General features: G+C 33.5%; 1 protein-coding gene and 1 pseudogene across 2 annotated transcripts; one reads left to right on the forward strand and one right to left on the reverse strand.

The window, feature by feature from the left end:
* The first annotated feature begins 9,478 nt into the window (after positions 1–9,478).
* LOC110653376 (uncharacterized) lies at positions 9,479–13,103 on the forward strand (annotated as a pseudogene).
* On the reverse strand, positions 12,994–15,255 carry LOC110653375 (uncharacterized protein C24B11.05). 2 transcript variants are annotated; one of them, XM_021808977.2, is made up of 8 exons: positions 15,200–15,255; positions 14,748–14,813; positions 14,598–14,663; positions 14,410–14,507; positions 14,194–14,319; positions 13,790–14,083; positions 13,625–13,690; positions 12,994–13,467 (listed from the first exon to the last, which is right to left on the reverse strand). In XM_021808977.2, the coding sequence occupies exons 2-8, from the start codon at positions 14,797–14,799 to the stop codon at positions 13,312–13,314; spliced, it is 858 nt and encodes a 285-aa protein (XP_021664669.1). In that variant the 5' UTR covers positions 14,800–14,813; positions 15,200–15,255; the 3' UTR covers positions 12,994–13,311. The 2 variants fall into 2 exon arrangements, with proteins under 2 accessions (XP_021664669.1, XP_021664668.1); XM_021808976.2 differs by lacking the exon at positions 15,200–15,255 and adding an exon at positions 14,914–15,099.
* Positions 15,256–21,650: the final 6,395 nt, after the last annotated feature.

Genomic DNA, 21,650 nt, shown 5'->3' on the forward strand with positions numbered 1-21,650 from the left:
TTGTATTTTAAATATATAATAAATTATGTCTAATCAATAATTTCTTAAATAGGAAATTATGAATGGATAATAATACAAATTTGTATTTTGTGTACTAGTGTTTTGATAATGAAAGATACCTTCTACGCTTTACTTTAACAAATCAAACAATCTTTTGATTGACATCCAAAACAAAATTTATCCATATGCTATGCACGTTTTTAATTTTATGATATTATTGTTGATAAAATCTATCATTCATCTGACTTATTTGTCCATATGAGACAAATCTATAAAAATAAATCCTCCATTATTAGGCTACTGTTTCATGAATATGACTGCATTTACATAATCAAATTTTATATTCTTTTAATTCTTTTTAATTGGGTTGGAGTTTATATTATCATATATATATAAATTGTGCAGTCATACGCATGCATGCCTAACTTCAACAAAACGAGCACACTCCATAGACACCAAATCCACTAGATGATGAGGTTGAGCGAGCTTTCTCGTATCAGTTTGTTCTCTTTGACCTTTTCAACGTTAAATTAATTACTCTTTGTGTTATTTAATTTAATTAACGTATGTATGTCTGTCACTACCATCAAAAAAGTTACTGTTTTTCAGCCCATCTTAACACACAGGAATTAAATAATCACAATATTCATGACAATGCCTTTTGTTTTCTTATAAAAATTGGTTTAAGTGAACATCTACGACCAAAGTTTTTTTTTTCCTTTAATAATCAGTATATATATAGAGAGATGATCTTCAAATTGACACCTTGTGACTTATAACGTAACTACATATCACTTTTGATAATTTAATAATCAGCAGGTGGATGAATAGAGATGAGACATGGAGGACAATTACATCAAAGTGAAAATTATATTAAACATGTTGCATATATATTATTATATTAGAGTAAATCAACTTTCTTTCTCCAAATCCACTTATGGTTTTTAAGTTGATTATTACTTGCCAAAAGTTCTTAGGTGTTGACAATTATGTGCTTATAGATCATAATCAGCCAAACTTAACTGATACAAACTTCCTCGTGAGAGGATCAGATCATATGGCTTTTGGTGATCTTCCTTTACTCATATATCACATGATGGGTCCATTTTCTATACACAAGCCAACCACTCACTGCAACCCCAACCACAATGTTTAGGAAATTGGGATTTGGCTCTACAGCATTGGCTCACCCCATGCTTCGGTCTTTAACTTGGGTGTTGTGAAATTTTTTTTTTTTTCATGAGCATCGGTTGCAGACTATTCGTTGGTGAGGTTTTTGGGCAGCCAGCTCCATATTGGAATTGACTACCTGTAAATGCAATGGCATTGGAAGATTTAGGCAAGAAATCCTTTGTTTCTTAAATTATTCAAAGCTTAGCCAGCTGAGTAGATATGGTAAATGTCATGTTTTTAAGAAGGCTGGTGCTTTGCAACCTAATAAATCTAATCCAATTTAAAAGTATTAATCAACTCGCACAAAATCTATGTAAATTATATATGATTCAGTTTGAATTTAAATCAGACTAATTTAAATTTAAATTTGAATTTAAATTTAATTAAAATTATTTAAAAATGATCAAGCATCGTATTAGCTATTATAAAAAGAAAAAAAAAAAGTAAAAAGGAGCTGTGTTGGCATCACAAGTAATCATTTCTAGTCCAACAGCGAGCTAACAGCATAAAAGCGCCACACAACAGTGGGAGTATAAGATGGAGAGAAGATGTGATTGTATAAAGCGAGAAGCAGCCATTTCTCACCATCTTGGTAGAGGGAGAATGTCTCAACTCTCAAGAATCTCTTCTCTTTCTTTCCGTTTATTTCCTTTTTTAACTCATTAATACTAAATAATTAACCGTTCTTTTTATTAAAATATCTTTTTCTTATCCTTGCTTCATATGTAATCTCTCTCTCTCGATTCACCTTTTTCTCTCATTTTCCCAAGATAATTTCGCTTCTTACTCACGTCGTACCACATTTTCTTTGTATTATTTCACATTTTATTTTCTTTTGTATCTCTAATCACCTTACCTGTTTTGGAGATCATTTTATTCGCATTGATCCTGTAATGTCACTCTTCATTTCTGGTCTTCGTCTTCTAATTTCTATAAATTCCTGCTACAAATTTAGTTCTATCTTTTTTTTAAAAGTTGATAGCAATTTTATGATCAGCTTTACTTGTTCTGTTTTGAGATTCTAGTTTTCTTGAGCAAAATTTGTCTAATGAGGCACTTAATTTCTTGTTTGCTTTGGCAAAGAAAACTATTTTTTTTTTTTTCATGCTTAGAGTTTTGTGTTTTTGCTTACATTATGGCTAATTTTCACTTTCCTGTTTCTTTTGCAGAAATAGTGGTAAAATAGTGAAAGTAAATTAAGGAAGAGCACTGCTAAATAGCTCAATTTGAGCTAGCTCAAATGGGGGCATGTAATTTTACTACTATATCCTTGAAAGAAAGAGAGAAAACAATTTGAAACAGCTTCAAAGTTTGGAATTGGTGAGGTAGCTCATTTCTTGGCTCATGCGAAAGAAAGCATGGATGCAACAGGCTAATAAAGTTGACACAATTACAAGTAATAAAAAACAACAGTTGAAATTGTTTGTATAGAAAATTAATGTGTTACAAATGATAGTAAAGCATGCCACTTTATATTTCCAATCGTAATTCTTGCAAATAAATTTAAATGACCATTGAGAAGAATTGACAGGGTTTTGTGACACCAAATGATCTATATGGCAGTACAAATAATTTAAACAATTGCGTAACAATTCATTCTCATGAATAGCATATAATTGGGTAAAAAAAAAAAAAGAAATTTCTCACATGTACCTAGATTTGCATGCATTGTATTTTGATAAAAATTGATCAGCCCTATGTTCTGCTCTTGCATCCTCTTAAGATAGTAAATTTCTCTACCACCAGAATTGAGTATGACCACTTTAAATTCATATAGAGGATTGAAAGTGAAGATCAATTTGTAGTTCAGTCCTACTTTGTGGCAATCCATGAATTCTGACAATCCATTGTTCATTATAGATACTCTTAGCCCTACTTTAACTAGCACTTCCCAGGTTTCATTTGGTGGTGTGAGCAAATGAAATGTCGCTTGAAATTGGTCCATTCACTCTCATAAAAACCTTGACGGGATTAACTTGCAAGAACACAAACACAAAAAAAACTCACATTTGAAAGATGTATGTGAATCATACACAATAGATGATAGATGATGGTTTTACTTACCATGGATTGGAATTTGATTGCATCCTCAGTTATATAAACCTCAAATGTATCTGACATTATTACTTTGGTTGATAAGATAAAGATTTGATAAAGGATGGTATGATACCCATTTATCAGCTAACAACTACAGATAGATATGTGAATCAGACGTGTTCTAGGGTGGTAGACGTGTATTAGGTCGATACTTGAATGATGAGCATTGGAAAGGGATAAGCATGCCATTGAAAAGGGATAAGCATGCCATTGAAAAGTGGAGATGACAATAACTTTTGACGGCTCGATGCTCTTTATTGTTGGAAGAGATATGTCCAACATTGTCATTGGAAATATGTAATGGTATTAATAACCCCTTTGTATTGAATATGCATGGCTCCACGATAAATCAATGTTGGCGGCAAATGCATTTTTTTTTTTAAATATGGGTCGATTTGGTTTCTAAAAAAAAGCTTGCGTTCAGTTCAGATTGAACCAATACCACATAATTCGAATGCTCCGCCTAATTATGCCTTTTATTATGCCATTTTTTAATTAAATGTTAATATTATGTTTGTCAAAAAAATTACTTTTGTATAAATTTGAAATTTAAGGTTAAGTAAAGTAATTGGCATATTAAATTTTATATTAATTTTTATAATAATAAATCTTTATATTAAAGTATAGTAGTGGTGGTGGTGATGGTGTGATGGTGATAGTGGTGGTGGTGATGGAGTGGTGGTGGTGGTGGAGTGATAGTGGTGATGGTGGAGTGATATTGGTGGCGATGGTGGTGGTGGTGGAGTAATAGTGGTGGCGGTGGTGGAGTGATAGTGATGACGATGGCGATGGAGTGATAGTGGTCGCGGTGGTGGAGTGATGGTAGTGATGGAGTGATAGTGATGGTGGTGGTGATGGAGTGGTGGTAGTGGTGTAGTGGTAGAGTGGTGGTAGTGGTGGTGGTGAAATTATTTATTTTTTTTAATTTTAAAAATTAGTTATTACTATATATTATTAATTTAGCAAATTTGATATTTTTTAGTTATGTAAATACAAATTAGGAAATCACCACCACAGCTACTACCACCATCACACCACCACTCCACCACCACCACCAGCATCACTCTATCACCACCACCACCACCACCACCATCACCACCACCACCATCGCCACCACTATCACTCCACCACCACCACTATCACTCCTCCACCACCACCATCACCACTCAATCACCACCGCCAGTACTAAGCAATAGTTGGAAGAGCGAAAAACTGAAGTGAATCAGCTACTGAAAAGTATGGTTCTTGATTTAGGTAAGGAATACATCACTGCCACCTTATTGGATGAGCTACTGGTTTTAAAGTCTTATGATATCTTCCTTCAATTGCCTCAAACAAATGGAAATGCAACAAACTATGACAACAATGTTATTGTCATCTTTGATACTTCAGCATCTGCTTAGTCATTACCCGGTGCAGAGTTATTACCCCATGCCAAATGAAGGATGTGTCAAGTTGGTACCTTGTGTGAAGCTATGGAAATGATGTGTTTTGTAATTCTTTGTTTCATGGATATATGTTTTGTTATCTACGGCTATGCTACAAAAATTAGCTTGTTATCTTATTTCCTTATTATGTCTCCCTATTATCATGTTTCATTTATGTTGTCTTTGTGTTCTCTTTTTTTTTTTAATGAAGAGTTATGTTCCATGCTGTGTTAAATAATGTCTTATTATACTAAAAAAATGAAAAATGATTATGTTTTATAAAGATAAAGATTTGAAACTCTAAACGTTGCATGTAAGTATAAAACTAAGACCATAAAATCTAAAAGCTATGGCCCTCCATGATTCGATAACAAGGGTTAGTAAGGCCATCCTTTAAACATATTCGTCAATTTTGTTTCAGCACTCCATGATCCTTATGCACCTATTCCGTGGCAAATCAAGGCTCCTATTCACACACTTAAGAACCACATGCCAAACTTTTCTCATATTGCTTTCTTCTTAGTAAATAAGAAGGCTAATTCCGTTGCAATAAACATGGCTATGATATTTTTTTCTCTAATTATTTAACTTGTAACTGGCTTCATTTTATGCAAGCAATTTTGAATTGTCTTACAATCTCTTATGCCTCTTTGGCATTGTAATTGAAATCATCTTGATTGTAAAAAAAATAAAGAAACACAATCTGCAAAATTTCTAGGATATTTCAAATGTAAGGAACTCATACCACAATCAAATATTTATAGAAAATGAGAAAATTATCATGACAAATTTTTTAATCCACCAAAACAACTTTATAATTTAAATTTACTAATATGTACATCAGGCTTTAAGATAACACATCAAAAGGGTAATCACTTTAATTTTTCCTGGTCACTACAAACTACATCAAGTAACATCCGAATAAAACCCCCAAAATTATCCCAACAACAAATCTGTAGAAAAAAAAATGCTATAGTTCAATTTTCTGGACTCCATATTTCTTGACTGCAGATTGCTTGTTGAAAGAGATTCTTCACATGGGTCTTCCTTTCCAAACGTTAAGGATTTCTTTGACTCCATATTAATTTTAGAAAGATATTGTTGGCATAGCTTTTCATTGCCAAAAGTTGTTGGGATTCCAAATGAAGCAACAAGAGACGTTCCATCTTCACCACGATCTGAATTCATAGGCAGATTGTTAGCACGATAGAATGCACGCAAGGCCTCCTCCATTGTGTCATATGATTTGTATAAGCTAAAGCTCACACCAATAACTAGGGCTGTGCATGGTTCTTGGGAGAACCGAACTGAATCGAAGAACTATACTGAATCGAATTTATTTTCATACTTTAGTTCAGTTCTAGTTCTTTACTAAGAACCAAACCGGAATCGTACCAAACTGATAACTGAATTTAAACATATATTTTTCTATATTTTTTTAGATGTATTATATGCTTTCAATATATATATATATATATATATATATATATATATATATATATATAAAATTATGAACTAAATACAAAATAATATTATATTTCATTTTTCTATATTTTCTTAATAATTTTAGTTATAAATACATTAAATTATCTTATAATTCTTAATTATAAATAAAATATTATCTTTTATATATATATATATTAATTCTTAATTATATTTGTATCTTATAGTTAAATACTATATGATTAATAAATAGTTAAAATATATATTATACGATATACATATACTATTATATTATATAATATATTTAATCCTAAATTATATATGTACTTTATAGTTAAAAATTATATAATTTAAGTACAGCTACAATATATATTATATGATATATTATGTATTAATAATCAAATCAAAACTTAAATGCTAATTCAATAATGACTTTTTAAGGAAATAATTATATAAAATTATTTTTAAAATTAAAAACGAAATTGAAATCGTACTGAATCAAATTAAAATCAAAGAACTAAGAATCTTATCAAATTGAAATCAAAATAATAAAGAATCGAATCGAAACAATATCAAAATTTTGAAATCGAATTGAAATTGAACACAAACAATATCAAAATTTTGAAATCGAATTGAAATTGAACACCCTCTATCAATAACAAGTTGGGCGCATTCTTGTCATGAGGTATAGATCTTAGGTCGTAGGCCATGGAAAATAATATAAAATTTTTCTTTCCATTTAATGTTTGTGAGCCCCATATTTTGAAAGTTCAGCATGATATGAGACGTTGATAAGTCAAAGAATCGAAATTATTCATCTTCATAAGTTACAAAATAAATTATAGTCAGAAAGAGAATTAATGAAAGCTTTTAATTTTAGAGTTCCAACAATTATCTAGTATCTTAATTTGATATTGACAGATATTATTTAGTCAATAAATATTAAATGATCAGATTTTAGAGTCAAATTTATGAATGAGCAAAATGTCGGACAAACCACTCTACATGGCTCATGTCTTAGTAAGGTAAAAAGGTTGCTGTGCCATTTTTAACTAAGAAATTAGAAGACAATTTATTGAGGTGCACATTTATGAGAACACTTCCTAGGAGACTGCCACATATGCATACTGACATCTATATCGTCGGTATAACTGCCACGTTGAATGTCAACATCTGAAAGCTGAAAATTTTATTATAATTAGTGAATTCTTTACCCTCGGTCCCTTAAAAGCTGGAATTTTTTATTTGATTTTCGCAATTTTTTTAAATATTTTTCCATACTTATGGCTCTTTAAATGTGTAATTTTTCTTTTTTTTTTTGTCTTATTGCTTTGCCCTAATAAATATCAATCTTGAACTTGAAGTTGCAGTTCTGACCCTGTTCAGTTCAACGTCATTATTCCATAAAACCTCAAGAGCCTATGGCGAGTCTGCTATATGAGCCTGAAAGAGCTAACAAAATTCAACAAACTTACAAAAATAAATTATCTTCCAGATTCAGAAACAAGAAGAAGCTGATTTAATCACTTAAATGATCAAAGCTAACTTGAAGATTAAGATAATTGACTAAAGCAGTAAAGCCAACTGTCCGTATAGATCTAATTCTCACAAAATTATGCTTAATTTTTACTTCTTGTAAATTGCAATTTTTTTAAAATTAAAAATAATTAATTTTTTATTAAAAAATTAATTAAATTAAATTTTTATAAAATTATACATTTTAAATAATAAATTATTGATTGGATTTGAACCGTCAATAATAAAAAATAATCATTGGGCTTGAGTTAAATTTACCGATTATTAATATTTTCTTCCTATCACTAATCTATAAACAAGTTATTTTAAGTAAAATTTGCAATTTAACCTCTATATTTAGGTTACGTTTAGCAGAATGTAAATGTAATATAATCAAACTTGTAATATAATATAGTATAATTGTGATTATATTTTTTTATTTAATTATAAAATAAAAATATAAATAATATAATATAATGATAATTTAATTTAAATATTTAATTTATTTATAATGATAATAGCAAGTGATAATGATTACAGTGATTAGTTGTCGAGTAGTAATGATAACTAAGTAATGGTAGTGGTGGTGACAACTGTAGTTAAATGATGATGGTGATGACAAGGTGAGACAGCGTAGCGATAATGACTAGGTGAAAATAACTAAGTAGTAATAACTATGATTAAGTGATAGTGATAGCAATAATGGTAATAGAATAGTAATAACGAGGGTAGCGGTGATAATGGCGGTGACATAGTATGAGTAGTGGCGATAATAGTAATAGTAGGTAAGTGGTGGTAGTGATAGTATTGACAATAAATTAAAAAAATCAAAACAAATAATTATAAAGTATTGATAATAAATAAAAAAATTAAAATAAATAACTATAATTATATTTTTGTATGTGATGACTACTATATTACTTTAAATATAATTAATTACGTTACGCAGTTGTCATTCTATTACGTTAAATTTTTTTGCGTTACCAAACAACATAATCAAATATGTAATACAGTCGATATTATATTATAATTGATTACGCTATACCAAACATAGCATCATTTATTTAAAAAGTTTAATTTAGTCAATTTTCATTTTTTGTCTACATTAGTATAAAAATTTCAATTTAAACTTAATTTAGCAAAAAAATTAAAATTTATGGGCTAAATTTCTTAATTTAAATAAAAAATTAAAAAGTTTATTTTCTTAATTTTATGATTAAATTTATTGATTTTTTTAATTTAAATTTAAAAATTAAGAAATTTAAATTCTTGATTTTTAAGCTAAATTAAGTTTAAATTAAAAATTTTAAATTAAATAAAATAAAAATTTAAAAATAGGTTAAATTAAACTTTTCCAATAAAAATTATTAATTTAATTATTTTATTTAATTTCAAATCTTCATATATATATATATATATATATATATATATAATTAATAAAAAAAATTGGGGCAATGCATCGTTTATTTATTTATTTTATAGCAAATGTACCATTCATATTTTTGTTATAGAAGAGATAATTAGAAAAAAATAAAAATTCGCTTAATGTTTCTTATAAAATATGCGTACATTCCTCCTATTCTAATTACCTATCATTTTGATCCCTTATTACGAAAATTAATACTAATATAATTGTAATGAGATGGATGTGATATGCCCGTCACTTGTTGCTGGAAATCAAGAAAGATTAGATTGTGCCATTTTGTCCGCCGAGTTCAACAATTTTTATTTATTTATTTTTATCCCCCAAGCCCAACCACGATCCAAAAGAAGTTTAATCGGTTTTGTCCAATTCTAGAATCTTTTTTCAAGTTTATCGTACATATCACAGCCTTGTAATATAAGTTGATGGTTGGCAATTTTTAGGCTGCGCGCTTGGCTTGCGGTACATGACTTTGTTTTCCAATTTTTTGCTGGGTCTGTAGGATTGTCTTGAGTGAACAACAAAATTAAATAGATAACTCATTACATGTGTTTAGGACACAAAAATGTACAAAATTGTATTCTCATATTGTTCGAATAAAATCAACATTTAACTCTCACTGAACGGAAAATATGAAAAGTTATTAGGAACTTCTTTCTTTCTAACCATTACCAAATCATTGAAAGGGAAAGAGATGATGAAACATGGTAGGTATCATAATATGACCAAAGGTTTATATGTTACTGAGAATTGCTGATGAAAAGTACAAGTTAGATAAAAAGAATGATCAGGCAGCTCACTTGACAAGCAGGTTTTTGCGTAGTTTCAGAACATATGAGATTTTTCCTTCTTCTTCATTTTTATTTTAATTTGTGTTCATTTTGTCTCTGGCAGGGTAGGCTTGGTTTAGATTTTACAAATATGAGTAGGCCATGTAAGATATCTGCAGCGACTTTGAGTTGGGCTGGAAGAGCATTGACGTCAAGATCTCACTATGCATTGAGTTTCTCCATCACACAGCTTTCTAAAGCACCTGCTGTTAAGCACCGGAGAATGGCGTGTGTCAACTCAATGGCAAACGTGACTGCTTTATCCTATCTCACTACTTGGCATTTTGTTTTATTATGATATCAAATTTCTGCCACATGAAGTTGAAGATAGAATTCTGACATCTGGACATCTTAAGATCTGAATTCATTTCTTTGCTGTATATGCTAGGTTGAATGATGCTGTAGATTATAGAGTTGTAACTGCTGTAGAGAACAGAGATTGTGGTCTATGTATTTCCTAGCTTCTCATAGGTGATTTTCATTGACTTTTGTGCTTGGTCTCAAATCTATGAAACTAGTTATGGAATTAACCCAGAATAGGAAGGGAGCTGATAGTCTTTCCAATTGAATTTGCTCAATCTGGAGTAAATCAACTATAGGAATAGGAACTTATATTTCACTTTCTAGCCCAAGATTGTAGTTTCTGGCTCAAAAATATTCTGATGGATCTGTTATTAGGGGTGTTCGGTTCCAGTTCAGTTCAGGATTTGCCTAGGAACCGGAACCGAACCGGGATTTCGAAATTTCGGAACGGTTTCGGTTCGATTTTTCATTATTTCGGTTTCAGTTTGGTACAGTTCTCGATGCTTCTGTTTTAGTTCGGTTCGGTACGATTTCAGTTCGTTCTCGGTTCTTAAAATAATTTTATGTAATTATTTCCTTAAAAAGTCATACTTGAATTAACATTTAAGTTTTGAATTGAGTTATTAATAGATAATATATCATATAATATATCTTTTAGTTATACCTAAATTATATAATCTTTAATTATAAGGTGCATATATAATTTAGGATTAAATATATTATATAATATAATAGTATATCACATAATATACATTTTAACTATTTATTAATCATATAATATTTAACTATAAAATATAAATATATATATATATATATATATATATATATATATATATATATATATATATATATATATATATATATATATATATAAGATAATAGTATATTTATAATTAAGAATGATAAGGTAATTTAATGTATTTATAATTAAAATTATTAAGAAAATATAGAAAAATGAAATGCAATATTAATTTATATTTAGTTCATAATTATATATACATACATAAGTATATATAATTATATTGAAAGTATATAATACATTTTAAAAAAAATATAGAAAAGCATATATATAAATTCGGTTCTCGATTCGGTTCGGTTTCGGTACTGTTCTTATTCAGTTCTTAGTGAAGAATCAGAACCGAACCAAAATATCAAAATAAATTTGATTCAGTACGGTTCTTATCGGCTCGGTGCGGTTCTTCGGTTCGGTTTAGTTCCCCCAAGAACCTTGCACAGCCCTATCTGTTATTAACATGAATAAGCAAGGAATTATTTTTCCGCTTTTTAAGGAATTAGGTGTGTTTAATTGAAATATCTTCTGAAATATGCAATAATCACCTCTTTTCTTTTTGAAATTAAATATGATGATACCATTCTAATTTCTACAGAATTATTCCTGTGTTTATTGAAGCTTTGAAATTTGCTTCAATATTGGTACATGTACATGCCTTGGTCTATCATGTTTGTTTTTAAGTAATTCTATTGTATCAGGATGTTGAGCTGCAAGCAAAAGTGACAACCAAGTGCTTCTTCGATGTTGATATTGGGGGTGAACCTGTAGGTTGAATTGTTATGGGTCTTTTTGGAGATGTCATCCCAAAAACTGTTGAGAACTTCCGCGCCTTGTGCACAGGTAAGCTTCTCTGAATTTGGCTATCTATATCATAAAAGCATCATTGTTATTTGGGATGTCATTATGTGGCATTGCATTTGATCAATAATTACAAAGCATCGAATGCAGGAGAGAAGGGATATGGTTATAAAGGATGCTCTTTCCACCGTATTATTAAAGATTTCATGATCCAGGGAGGGGACTTCACAGAAGGAGATGTAATACCCTTCTCTCTCTCTCTCTCTCTCTCTCTCTCTCTGTGCAGGCCTAAAAGATGCTGCATCATTAGTAGAAGACTGATTTTACTGAGCAGAAATTGTTGTGTTAACTAACTGCAGGGAACTGGAGGAATTAGCATATATGGTTCTAGCTTTGAAGATGAGAGCTTTGATTGTGAGTATTTGCTATGTCTCAATAGCGATACTGAACTTCTATGAGTGGAGCTCATGCCACTTCATTGTTTTTCACTCTCATATTTTCTTCTTTGATATTGGCAATTTAATGGGGCTCCTTGGGAGGGAATCCCTCGAATGGTATTGATATTTTAAAGCTACTGTCTGCAGTTAAACATGTTGGACCTGGAGTATTGAGCATGGCTAATGCAGGCCCAAATACAAATGGGAGTCAAATTTTCATTTGTACAGTAAAGGTGAGATCACTGCTGCAATTTTTTTCTTTTGTTTGACTGCACATCTAACTTCATCCTTTCCTTCATTGGATATCTTGGGCCACGTTGGTTAGATTTTGCAGTTTTGTATTGGTTTTTCATGCTTCGAAATTTAGAGAAAAGGTTCTTTTAGATTGAGCTGGCTAACTTTGTTTTTTGGGTAAATTATTCTCTTAATTCATGTGTTGTAGACTCCATGGTTGGACAACCGCCATGTTGTGTTTGGACATGTCGTTGATGGAATGGATGTTGTTCGGAAACTGGAATCTGTAGAGACAAGCAGGTCAGATTACCCTCGAGCACCTTGCAGGATTATCAATTGTGGTGAGCTACCATTGGATAGCTGATCTACATGCTCACAGAGACTGCAATTTTTGCATTGTTCGCCCCAATTTTCTTAGGATCTATGACCTTTTTGACTGGAATGGATTTTTTCAACGCCATGTACGTGAAAAATCAGCCATTTGAATTCAGAGAAACTAGAAGAAAGCTTTGAAGGCTCATGATAAAAGCGCATGTACTACTGCTATGTGAACATAAATGCAAATACTTTTTGCGTTACAATCTAAACTGAACAAGGCTTGGCTAGATTAATAGTAACCATATTTTCCTTGTCCTTAGTGCCACCACCTATGGGGTTAGCTTGGTAAATGAACATATCAGACACAATGAGCTTCTAACTCTTCTAATAATGATTTATAATGAAATCAACATGATGGTTTTGAATTTAGCCATCATCCATTGTCCCCCTCCTTTAGCCTTTACTTTAAAGTCCCCTTGATACCTGGATTTTTGTATGTATGTATGAACTAAGGAGAAAACTAACCAAGGACAACAGTTTCAAATGCCCTAGACTGGATAATCTGTTCCTGTTGCTCTCCTTCGCCCTCCCATATTATTTGGGGTATTGCTTCTTTGATGTTGTGGATGCTGCTCAAAGCATAGTCTGCACCTGGCACTAGGACTGAGCTCCCTACCTGCCATCATGATTCAGCCATGTTAGTATCTTCTTTGATTTTCAACGTTTCTTCTGTGATGAAGCGATCTGGGCATCGGACATTCTCATATTTTTAATGTGTCAAAATATATACAGATGGTTTTAATTTTTGCGAATAAAGCAAAATTTGATCTTACAATAACTGTATGAAGGCCTGCTGCTTTTCCACTTGCAATGTTCCTAGCACTGTCATCAAAGAAGATCTGAGAAGGAAAAAGTGAAAAGAATAACCCTTTATGATTTCCTTAATGGTAAAATTATGCTGAGAAATGCTAAAGTTTAGAGAAGTCTCGAGTCTCTACTGTTCTCTTGGGGTCAACATTTGCAATTCGGATGGCGGCTTCAATAGCCTCCAGAGAGGGTTTGCAGAGGATTTGTGGCTTGGGGTGGGAACGTTCTTTGTCAGCATCATCAAGATCAATGAGCTTTGGTTCACCTCCTGCAAGTACCGCATCATTTTCTAATGCATCCGTGTAATTAGTAGCTCCAACAGGAGGATTAAGAGTTTCAAAGCATATGATTCCTGCAAAACAATCTTCCAATCCCAACCTTTTCAGAACTTCAGCTGCATGTGCCTTATCAGCGTTAGTGAAGATCTGAAAACACCAAAATCACGTCTTAATTAGATAGGTGTTGTCTACCATGATGAGGATTTCTCTTTTGTTTAAAATTTAAATGAAAGAATGAAATTTTAAACTTGACATACTATTTTCCTTTGTGGCAAGGAAAGTAGAAGGTTCCTTAATACAGCATCAGGCTTCAGTTTTTCATAAGGCAATCTTCCATGAGCAAAAGCATGGAACTCATCATCATCAAATTCATAACCAAGAGCCTGAATTTCAGTGCTGAGACCAATTAGATTCCAAACTAAAAATAAAAGAAATAAGGACTTTACTGAGTAATCCAGGAAACAACGTTTCACCTTCAGACCAGCCATTGTTGTTCCATATTCTCTATACAATTCCAGGCACATCCTTGGAACTTCACTTTCTTCAATATGCAAGTGATGCAACATGAACTCTGCAGGCAAAATACCTCAACCACATTATTTATCTTAATCAGTATTACAAAAAATTTACCATGATTTCTCCGTAGTTATCATGGTCTAACCTTCTATGTTCTTTCGGCAAGCCAAGTTGAGACCTGAGCTCATAGGATACAAAGTATCATCCAAATCTGAAAAGCATACCAATAGAACCCTTGAAATGTTAAAAACCAGGAAATTAATATACAAGTTATTTGAGAGTTGTATTAACATACCAAAGAGCAAGCACTCATATTTGAGTCCATCGGCACCCCCATCAGTGTCCATCTCCAAATAGGTACCTGCAACAAGGTCTTGTAAGATAGGAAAATTTTGCCATTTTGATGAAAACACACTGTAATGTAACCAAAGGAAGAGAAAATTTGATATGAGTGGTATAACCTAATGAACCCATCAAGAAATGCAATGGAAGAGCTAGTAAAACATGAAATGCTTAAGTATGCTTCCAATTTATGGATATGATAGCTTGGAGGTATCCCATTTTCAACGTTATAGCATATCCAAAGATTTTCTCATTGATTATGGTGAAAGCATTGCCAACCACATCAATATTAGCCACTCATATTAGAAACAAAATAGTAGCTCCAATGTCTCATATGATGATCAATAATTTAGAATATAATAAATAAATAAATAAAATATATATAGATGGTGCATCAATACCCACCTATAAATTGTACAGCAAATATAACAACTCGATGGTGTAATTCAATAGGAATTCACTGGGACTATTTATATTAGTTAAAGAGCTGATTCATCAGATGCATGAAGTTGATAGAGACAAAAAATTATTTTGAATTTTTATTTATAAATTTAAATCTTTAAGTGAAATAGTTTTTTAACATACTATTTCTTTATTTTATTTTATTTTTTTTATAAAAGTACTCCTGCTGTATCTGAGGTGGTAAGCATATTTCATCTGCTATGCTATTGGTATATTATAAGTAATCTTCCATTCTTGTTGTCTGTTACCAGTCGTTTTCGTTGATTTTGGAGATGCTATTGGAGAATTTTCTTCCCACTACTTTAGCCATTTGTGTGAACAGAACGAATGGTACAATGCTTGCTGCCCACTGGTAATCAATTTATACATATTGAGGTCATCGAGTGAAAGCATGATTCTTTTCTTTTAGAGCATAGAAGATGACAAATTCCATTTGGCCATTTCTTAAGAAAATGGTAAAAGAGAGTGATCAGAATAACTCAAATTGGTGGAATTTAGGAATCCTGTTGTGGCATTGTAGATTTGGTAGGGTATATATTCCTTCCACAAGGTGTATGGAATACAATAAGCCTATACTTATGTCACATGTAAAATTTGCTCGTTATGAACTCTTATAATTGATAAAAGATATTCTGAATAATTATCACACATAATTATTTAATTTTTTAAATATTTTTATAAAATTATTAAAATTTAATATTTTCATAAAAATAATTGAATTTTAATTTAATTTTATAAACATTATTATAATTTAAAATTAAATATTTTTAAATTAAATTATCAATCATTTTATAAATAAAATTATCTAATTACACACATAAGGAAATTAATTGCAAACAAACAAATTTAAAAAATACGAAGAAATAAAATAATATAAAAAAAATTTGTAGGATGATAGATATAAAAGCAATAAAAATAGCCATGTCAATGATGGATTTAAGTTTATCATCGAGGGGGATGGCTTAAAAACTTCTGACTCTAATTCGACTCTTTGCACTTACATTGAGATTAAATATTACCTTTGCTAAGAATAGATAGATGATTGTAGGTAGTCCATTCTCGTGACTCTTTAGGGATTCTCAACGTGGCTAAGTGGTAGATCCCCTTATGAATGATTAATTAAGAGCTAATGATCTTTGACATAAGGGTAATGATCGTCATATCTGGAGAGTTCTTTTTTTTACAGTTAAAAAAAATTGACAGATATAAGTTTGTTGATATATATATATATATATATATATATAGAGAGAGAGAGAGAGAGAGAGAGAGAGAGAGAGAGAGAGAGAGAGAGAGAGATTACCATGGATTATGTTATAACAAGCACGCAAATCTAAAGCACACAAACGAATCGCACAATCACACAGTATTGAAAAGAGAAGAAGAATAACGCAGGATTTAATGTGGTTCAACCGTAAGGTCTACGTTCACGGGCAAGACAAGAGAAAAAGTTCCACTATAATGAAAAGAGCAAGATACAATCAATCAAAACTCTCAAACCCTAACCCTAGTGTGTTTCCGGAATATTTCACAACTCTACCATAAATGGTAGAATATTACAATATTTATACTGGTTCATACCGTGGGGGCGTTGCCCCCGCACTCTCAAGGAGATCAGTGGTGGGCTTCCGGCCCAGGCCGCTACCACTACAGATCTCACTTTTTATCCAAATCGGGTCGCAACGCGAAATTTTCGGGTCAAATCACAATTCGGGTCCATGAAAAAACATATTAAAATTTCAAGCCACAAAAATAACAATTCTTTCCCTTGGCTTGAATTTCCTCTTCCATCAACAAAATAACCACAAACACACTCTGTCTTGCCATATGCCCTCGCAAAGGCATTACTGAGCACTACAAACACCAACCAAGTCTAGGCAATGCCTAAACTTGCTGACTGGGACTCCCTCGGTTATCATATCTGCTAGATTATCATGTGTAGAGACTTTCTGCACAACTACAGTCCCCTGAGATACAATGTCCAAAATAAAGTGACATATGACATCAATGTGCTTAGTTCGCTCATGGTACATCTGATTCTTTGTGAGATGTATTACACTCTGGCTGTCACAAAACACTGATGCCTTGTTCTGTATGAACCCAAGATCACCCACCAAACCTTGTAACCATAAAACTTCATTTACTGCCTCTGCTAAGGCCATATATTTAGCCTCTATGGTAGACAAAGCAACTATAACTTGCAATGTTACCTTCCAACTGATAGCACTTTTAGAAAGAGTAAACAAATAATCTGTCAAAGATCTCCTCTTATCTAAGTCCCCTGCAAAATTTGAATCCACATAGCCAATAACTGAATCACTCATCTTGGCCCTGTCAAATGTCAGACCAACATCTGTAGTATCCTTCAAATACCTCAAAATATATGTCACTGCCTGCTAATGCTCTTTTCCAGGACACGCCATGTATCTACTCACAACACTAACTGTATGTGAAAAGTCAGGTCTGGTTCATACCATAGCATACATGATGCTACCAACAGTACTCGAATAGGAAAAACTAGACATGTGCTCCATCTCCTAATCTGTTTTTAGTGACATGTCTACAGATAACTTGAAATGGGTAGCAAACTAACAAAACAAAATTACGAAAATCAAATATAAAGTATCTAAAGTTAACAAATAAGCTAAAATAAAGCTAAAAACATAAAATATACTAAAATATAAGGGCAAAATGGATGCAAAACCACCCTAAAATGTCTATATGAAATGAGTGTAACACCTGTAAACACAATATATAGTCAATTGGGGAGCTCAGCTCACCCTCCACATACTCATCAACATAATAATAAATGGGAGCTCAGCTCCCTCATCCAATCCATCAAACATGCATAGCATATTAAGTTTACAGGTCCCAAAATAATATTTTAGTTTACAAACCCAAATCAAATAACATTTCTAACACATGCGGAAATTCTAAGATTTAACAAGTTTATACAAACAGTAATAATTGACCTGCGAGGGAGAAAAGCAGGTTAACCAAAATAAAATCCTCCTGTAGCCTGAAAAAAATATTGAACAGGAGTGAGCGTCACTGTAGAGTAAAATATCAATTTTAATCATAATCTCTATAACTATCTAGAACTAATGCACCCTGTAGAGTGAAATGCAACATCAACAATATTTTCACATCATAACATCAAAAAGGTAATTTGGAGCACTCACGCACCCTGTAGCATCAATCATAACATATGGGAGCTGATCCCCTATACAGCTCTCTTAAATCCAACCTGGTGCCAGCGAAGAACTCAAGCCGGACTTTCGCTTAATAAAACAAATCGAGGGTCCCAGCGAAGAACTCAAGCCGTGACTACCCGTCCTATCCATAGTCCACACCACATCACACGCACGCCAACGCACGCACACTGCTCCAAATTACCACAACAACATCATGGCACTTTAACATTTATCAATGCATCATAAATCGTGCCTAGAGTTTAACTACATAAATATATGCATATAAGTGATGCATGGGCATGTTGAACATATAATAATATCGAAATTACAATTAAAATTAATATTTTACTCACAGACTTGACGACAATCACTGTGGTGGCTGGGCGGAGGAAGAAGGTTGTCCCGGCTCACCTGACAATCATATTACATTTATTTAATACAATCTGACTCAATACAAACAAAGAAAAAGACCAATTACGTCCTAAGTCGTGCCGAAAATCCGGCAGAGTCTCCCCTATACCTAGGACCTACCCAACCTGCAAAAGGGTTCAAAACACACTTCTATACTCACAATCCATATATCCACAGTTCAATCATGTCACACAGCCCCTCCTGGGCCCATCAAATCAGTCATCCATCACAATACGCAAAATTTCAATTTAGTCCTTATTATTGATCATTTTTGCAAAAACTGCCCAAACAAACTCTAAAAATTATAAAACTTTGCCCCGCGGTCCTTAGCAATATTTCTAAGCTATTGCAAAAAGAATCGTAATTTTCTAAGCTACCACGAATATTTTATGGATTTTTAATCCTATTTAAGCACTAGAAAATTACGAAAAAGCAAGGTTCGGGTTTACCTTTGCCGATTTCGATTTCGGGAACGCGCTCGGGACGTCTGACAATGGGGGCTAGCCAAAACCTCGGTCCAATTTGGAGACTTTTCCAGAACAGTCCATTTGGCCCAAATTTGCGCATCTTGGTCAACTGTCGAATTTCCGCGAATCGAGGATACCTACACGAAGCCCATAACACGGGAGTTAGTACATAAATTTTTCAGAATTTTCTAAGCTCATTAAATGCTCGGAAAAACACTACGAAGTTCCGTGGGACCCACCGAAAAACGGTGTCGGAAAAATTCAAAATTTATGTCGTTGCGAAGCTCTCGACGAATGGAGCGTCTTTGGTGGCCTCGGTTTTCTCGTGGATTCACGGTTGCCGAAATCTAGCCCAAAAGTCGAAATGGGCTAAAATCTTCCCGAGCAAAAATCGGACAATCCGCTCGATGGATTTCGGCGTTCTTGGTGTCTATGGAAAGCTCACCGAGTAGATGATTTTGGACACACACAAGATCGGTGGTCCGGATGGCGGATCGGAAGGTGAAGTGAAGGCGCGCGCGCAGGGGCGCAGCGTTGTTTACGGCCGTTGGCGCGGGCCGGTGGTCAATGGGCGGCGCCGGTCATTGGCTGGTCGGCGCCGGGCGGTTAGGGGTGGAGAGGAGAGAGAAACGAGAGAGAAAAGGGAGAGAGCCATCGCGCGCGAGAGGGAGGAGAAAAAGAGAAGAAGACCGGTCCGATTCGACCGGTCTGATCCAGTCCGGTTCGATTCGGCCGGTTCGATTCGAAATACAAAATTTTAAATTTTTACTCTGCCTCGGGACCGAAAACGAGGTCCAAAAATTCCGAAAAAATTCCATAAAACTCAGAAAAATACGTAGACTCCAAATATATTTTTAGTTTTGCCACGTGGTCTTTAAATTAATTTTTAAAAATCATCAAAGTTTATATTTTCGGAAAATCGAACCCGATTTTTAAAATTCGAAAAATCTCAAAAAAAAAAATTCCTAAAATTTAAATAAAATTAAAGTATCAAAAATAATCATAAATAATAAAATTTAAAATCTTGGGGTGTTACATTTTTCCCCCCTTACAGAAAATTCGTCCTCGAATTTTTACACAAGGCAAAATAAAGCACATGATTATACATTGAACAAATAAGGGTACTTGCTACGCATGTCCCATTCTGACTCCCAGGTGCACTCTTCCACTGACTGACTCCTCCACAAAACCTTAACCATAGGGATCTGTTTGGATCTTAGCTGTCTCACTTGGTAGTCCACTATGGCTACAGGTTGCTCCTCAAATGTCAAGTTCTCTTTTAGCTCTATTACATCCTACGATGACATGAGAAGGATCGGGAATGTATTTCTGAGCATGGAGATGTGAAACACGGATGAACGTGAGAGAGGTTGGGTGGTAGCTCCAACCGGTAGGCAACTGCTCCAACTCTATCAGTAACCTCAAAAGGTCCAATATACCGAGGTGCCAACTTGCCCTTCTTTCCAAATCTCATGACTCCCTTCATTGGAGAAACCTTCAGGAATACATAGTCGCCCACTGCAAACTCCACATCCTTCCGTCAGGGTCCGTGCATAACTCTTCTCGCTCATCGAAAGCTATCCTCGATGTTCCTTGATTAAAGGAATTACCTCTGAAGTGTACTACACTAGGTCTACCTCATGCACCTTCGCTTCCCCCATTTCTGTCCAACACAGAGGAGACCTACACTTTCTTCCATATTGTGCCTCATAGGGTGCCATCCCTATCTTGGAGTGGTAATCGTTGTTGTAGGCAAACTCCACCAAAGCTAGCTCATCCCATTGACCTCCAAAATCCAAGACACTCATGCGAAGCATGTCTTCCAGATGTTTGGATTGTCCTTTCGGATCGTCCCGTCTGCTCGAGGGTGGAAAGCCGCATCAAGTTCAACTGTGTGCCAAGTGCTTCCTGCAACTTTCTCCAAAACCGAGAAGTGAACTGGGGCCCTCTGTCAGATATTATGGAAGCCGGAACTCCATGCAATTTGACTATTTCTCGAATGTAGAGCCGGGCATACTGTGCCACAGAGTATGTGGTCTTTACAGGTAAGAAGTGAGCTGATTTGGTCAAGCGGTCTACAATTACCCATATCGAATCATATCCTCGCGTGGTACGAGGCAACCCAAATACAAAATCCATAGTGATCATTTCCCACTTCCATTCTCAGGATAGGAGCTCTTACAGCTTCCCTGACGGTCTCTGGTGTTCAAACTTCACCTTCTGATAAGTCAAGCACTTGGACACAAAGTCTGCTATGTCTCTCTTCATGCCATTCCACCAATAGCTATCTTTCACATTATGGTACATCTTGGTGGAACCTGGGTG

Source organism: Hevea brasiliensis, chromosome 9 (assembly GCF_030052815.1).
Source record: "Hevea brasiliensis isolate MT/VB/25A 57/8 chromosome 9, ASM3005281v1, whole genome shotgun sequence".
In the NCBI taxonomy this organism is placed as follows: domain Eukaryota; kingdom Viridiplantae; phylum Streptophyta; class Magnoliopsida; order Malpighiales; family Euphorbiaceae; genus Hevea; species Hevea brasiliensis.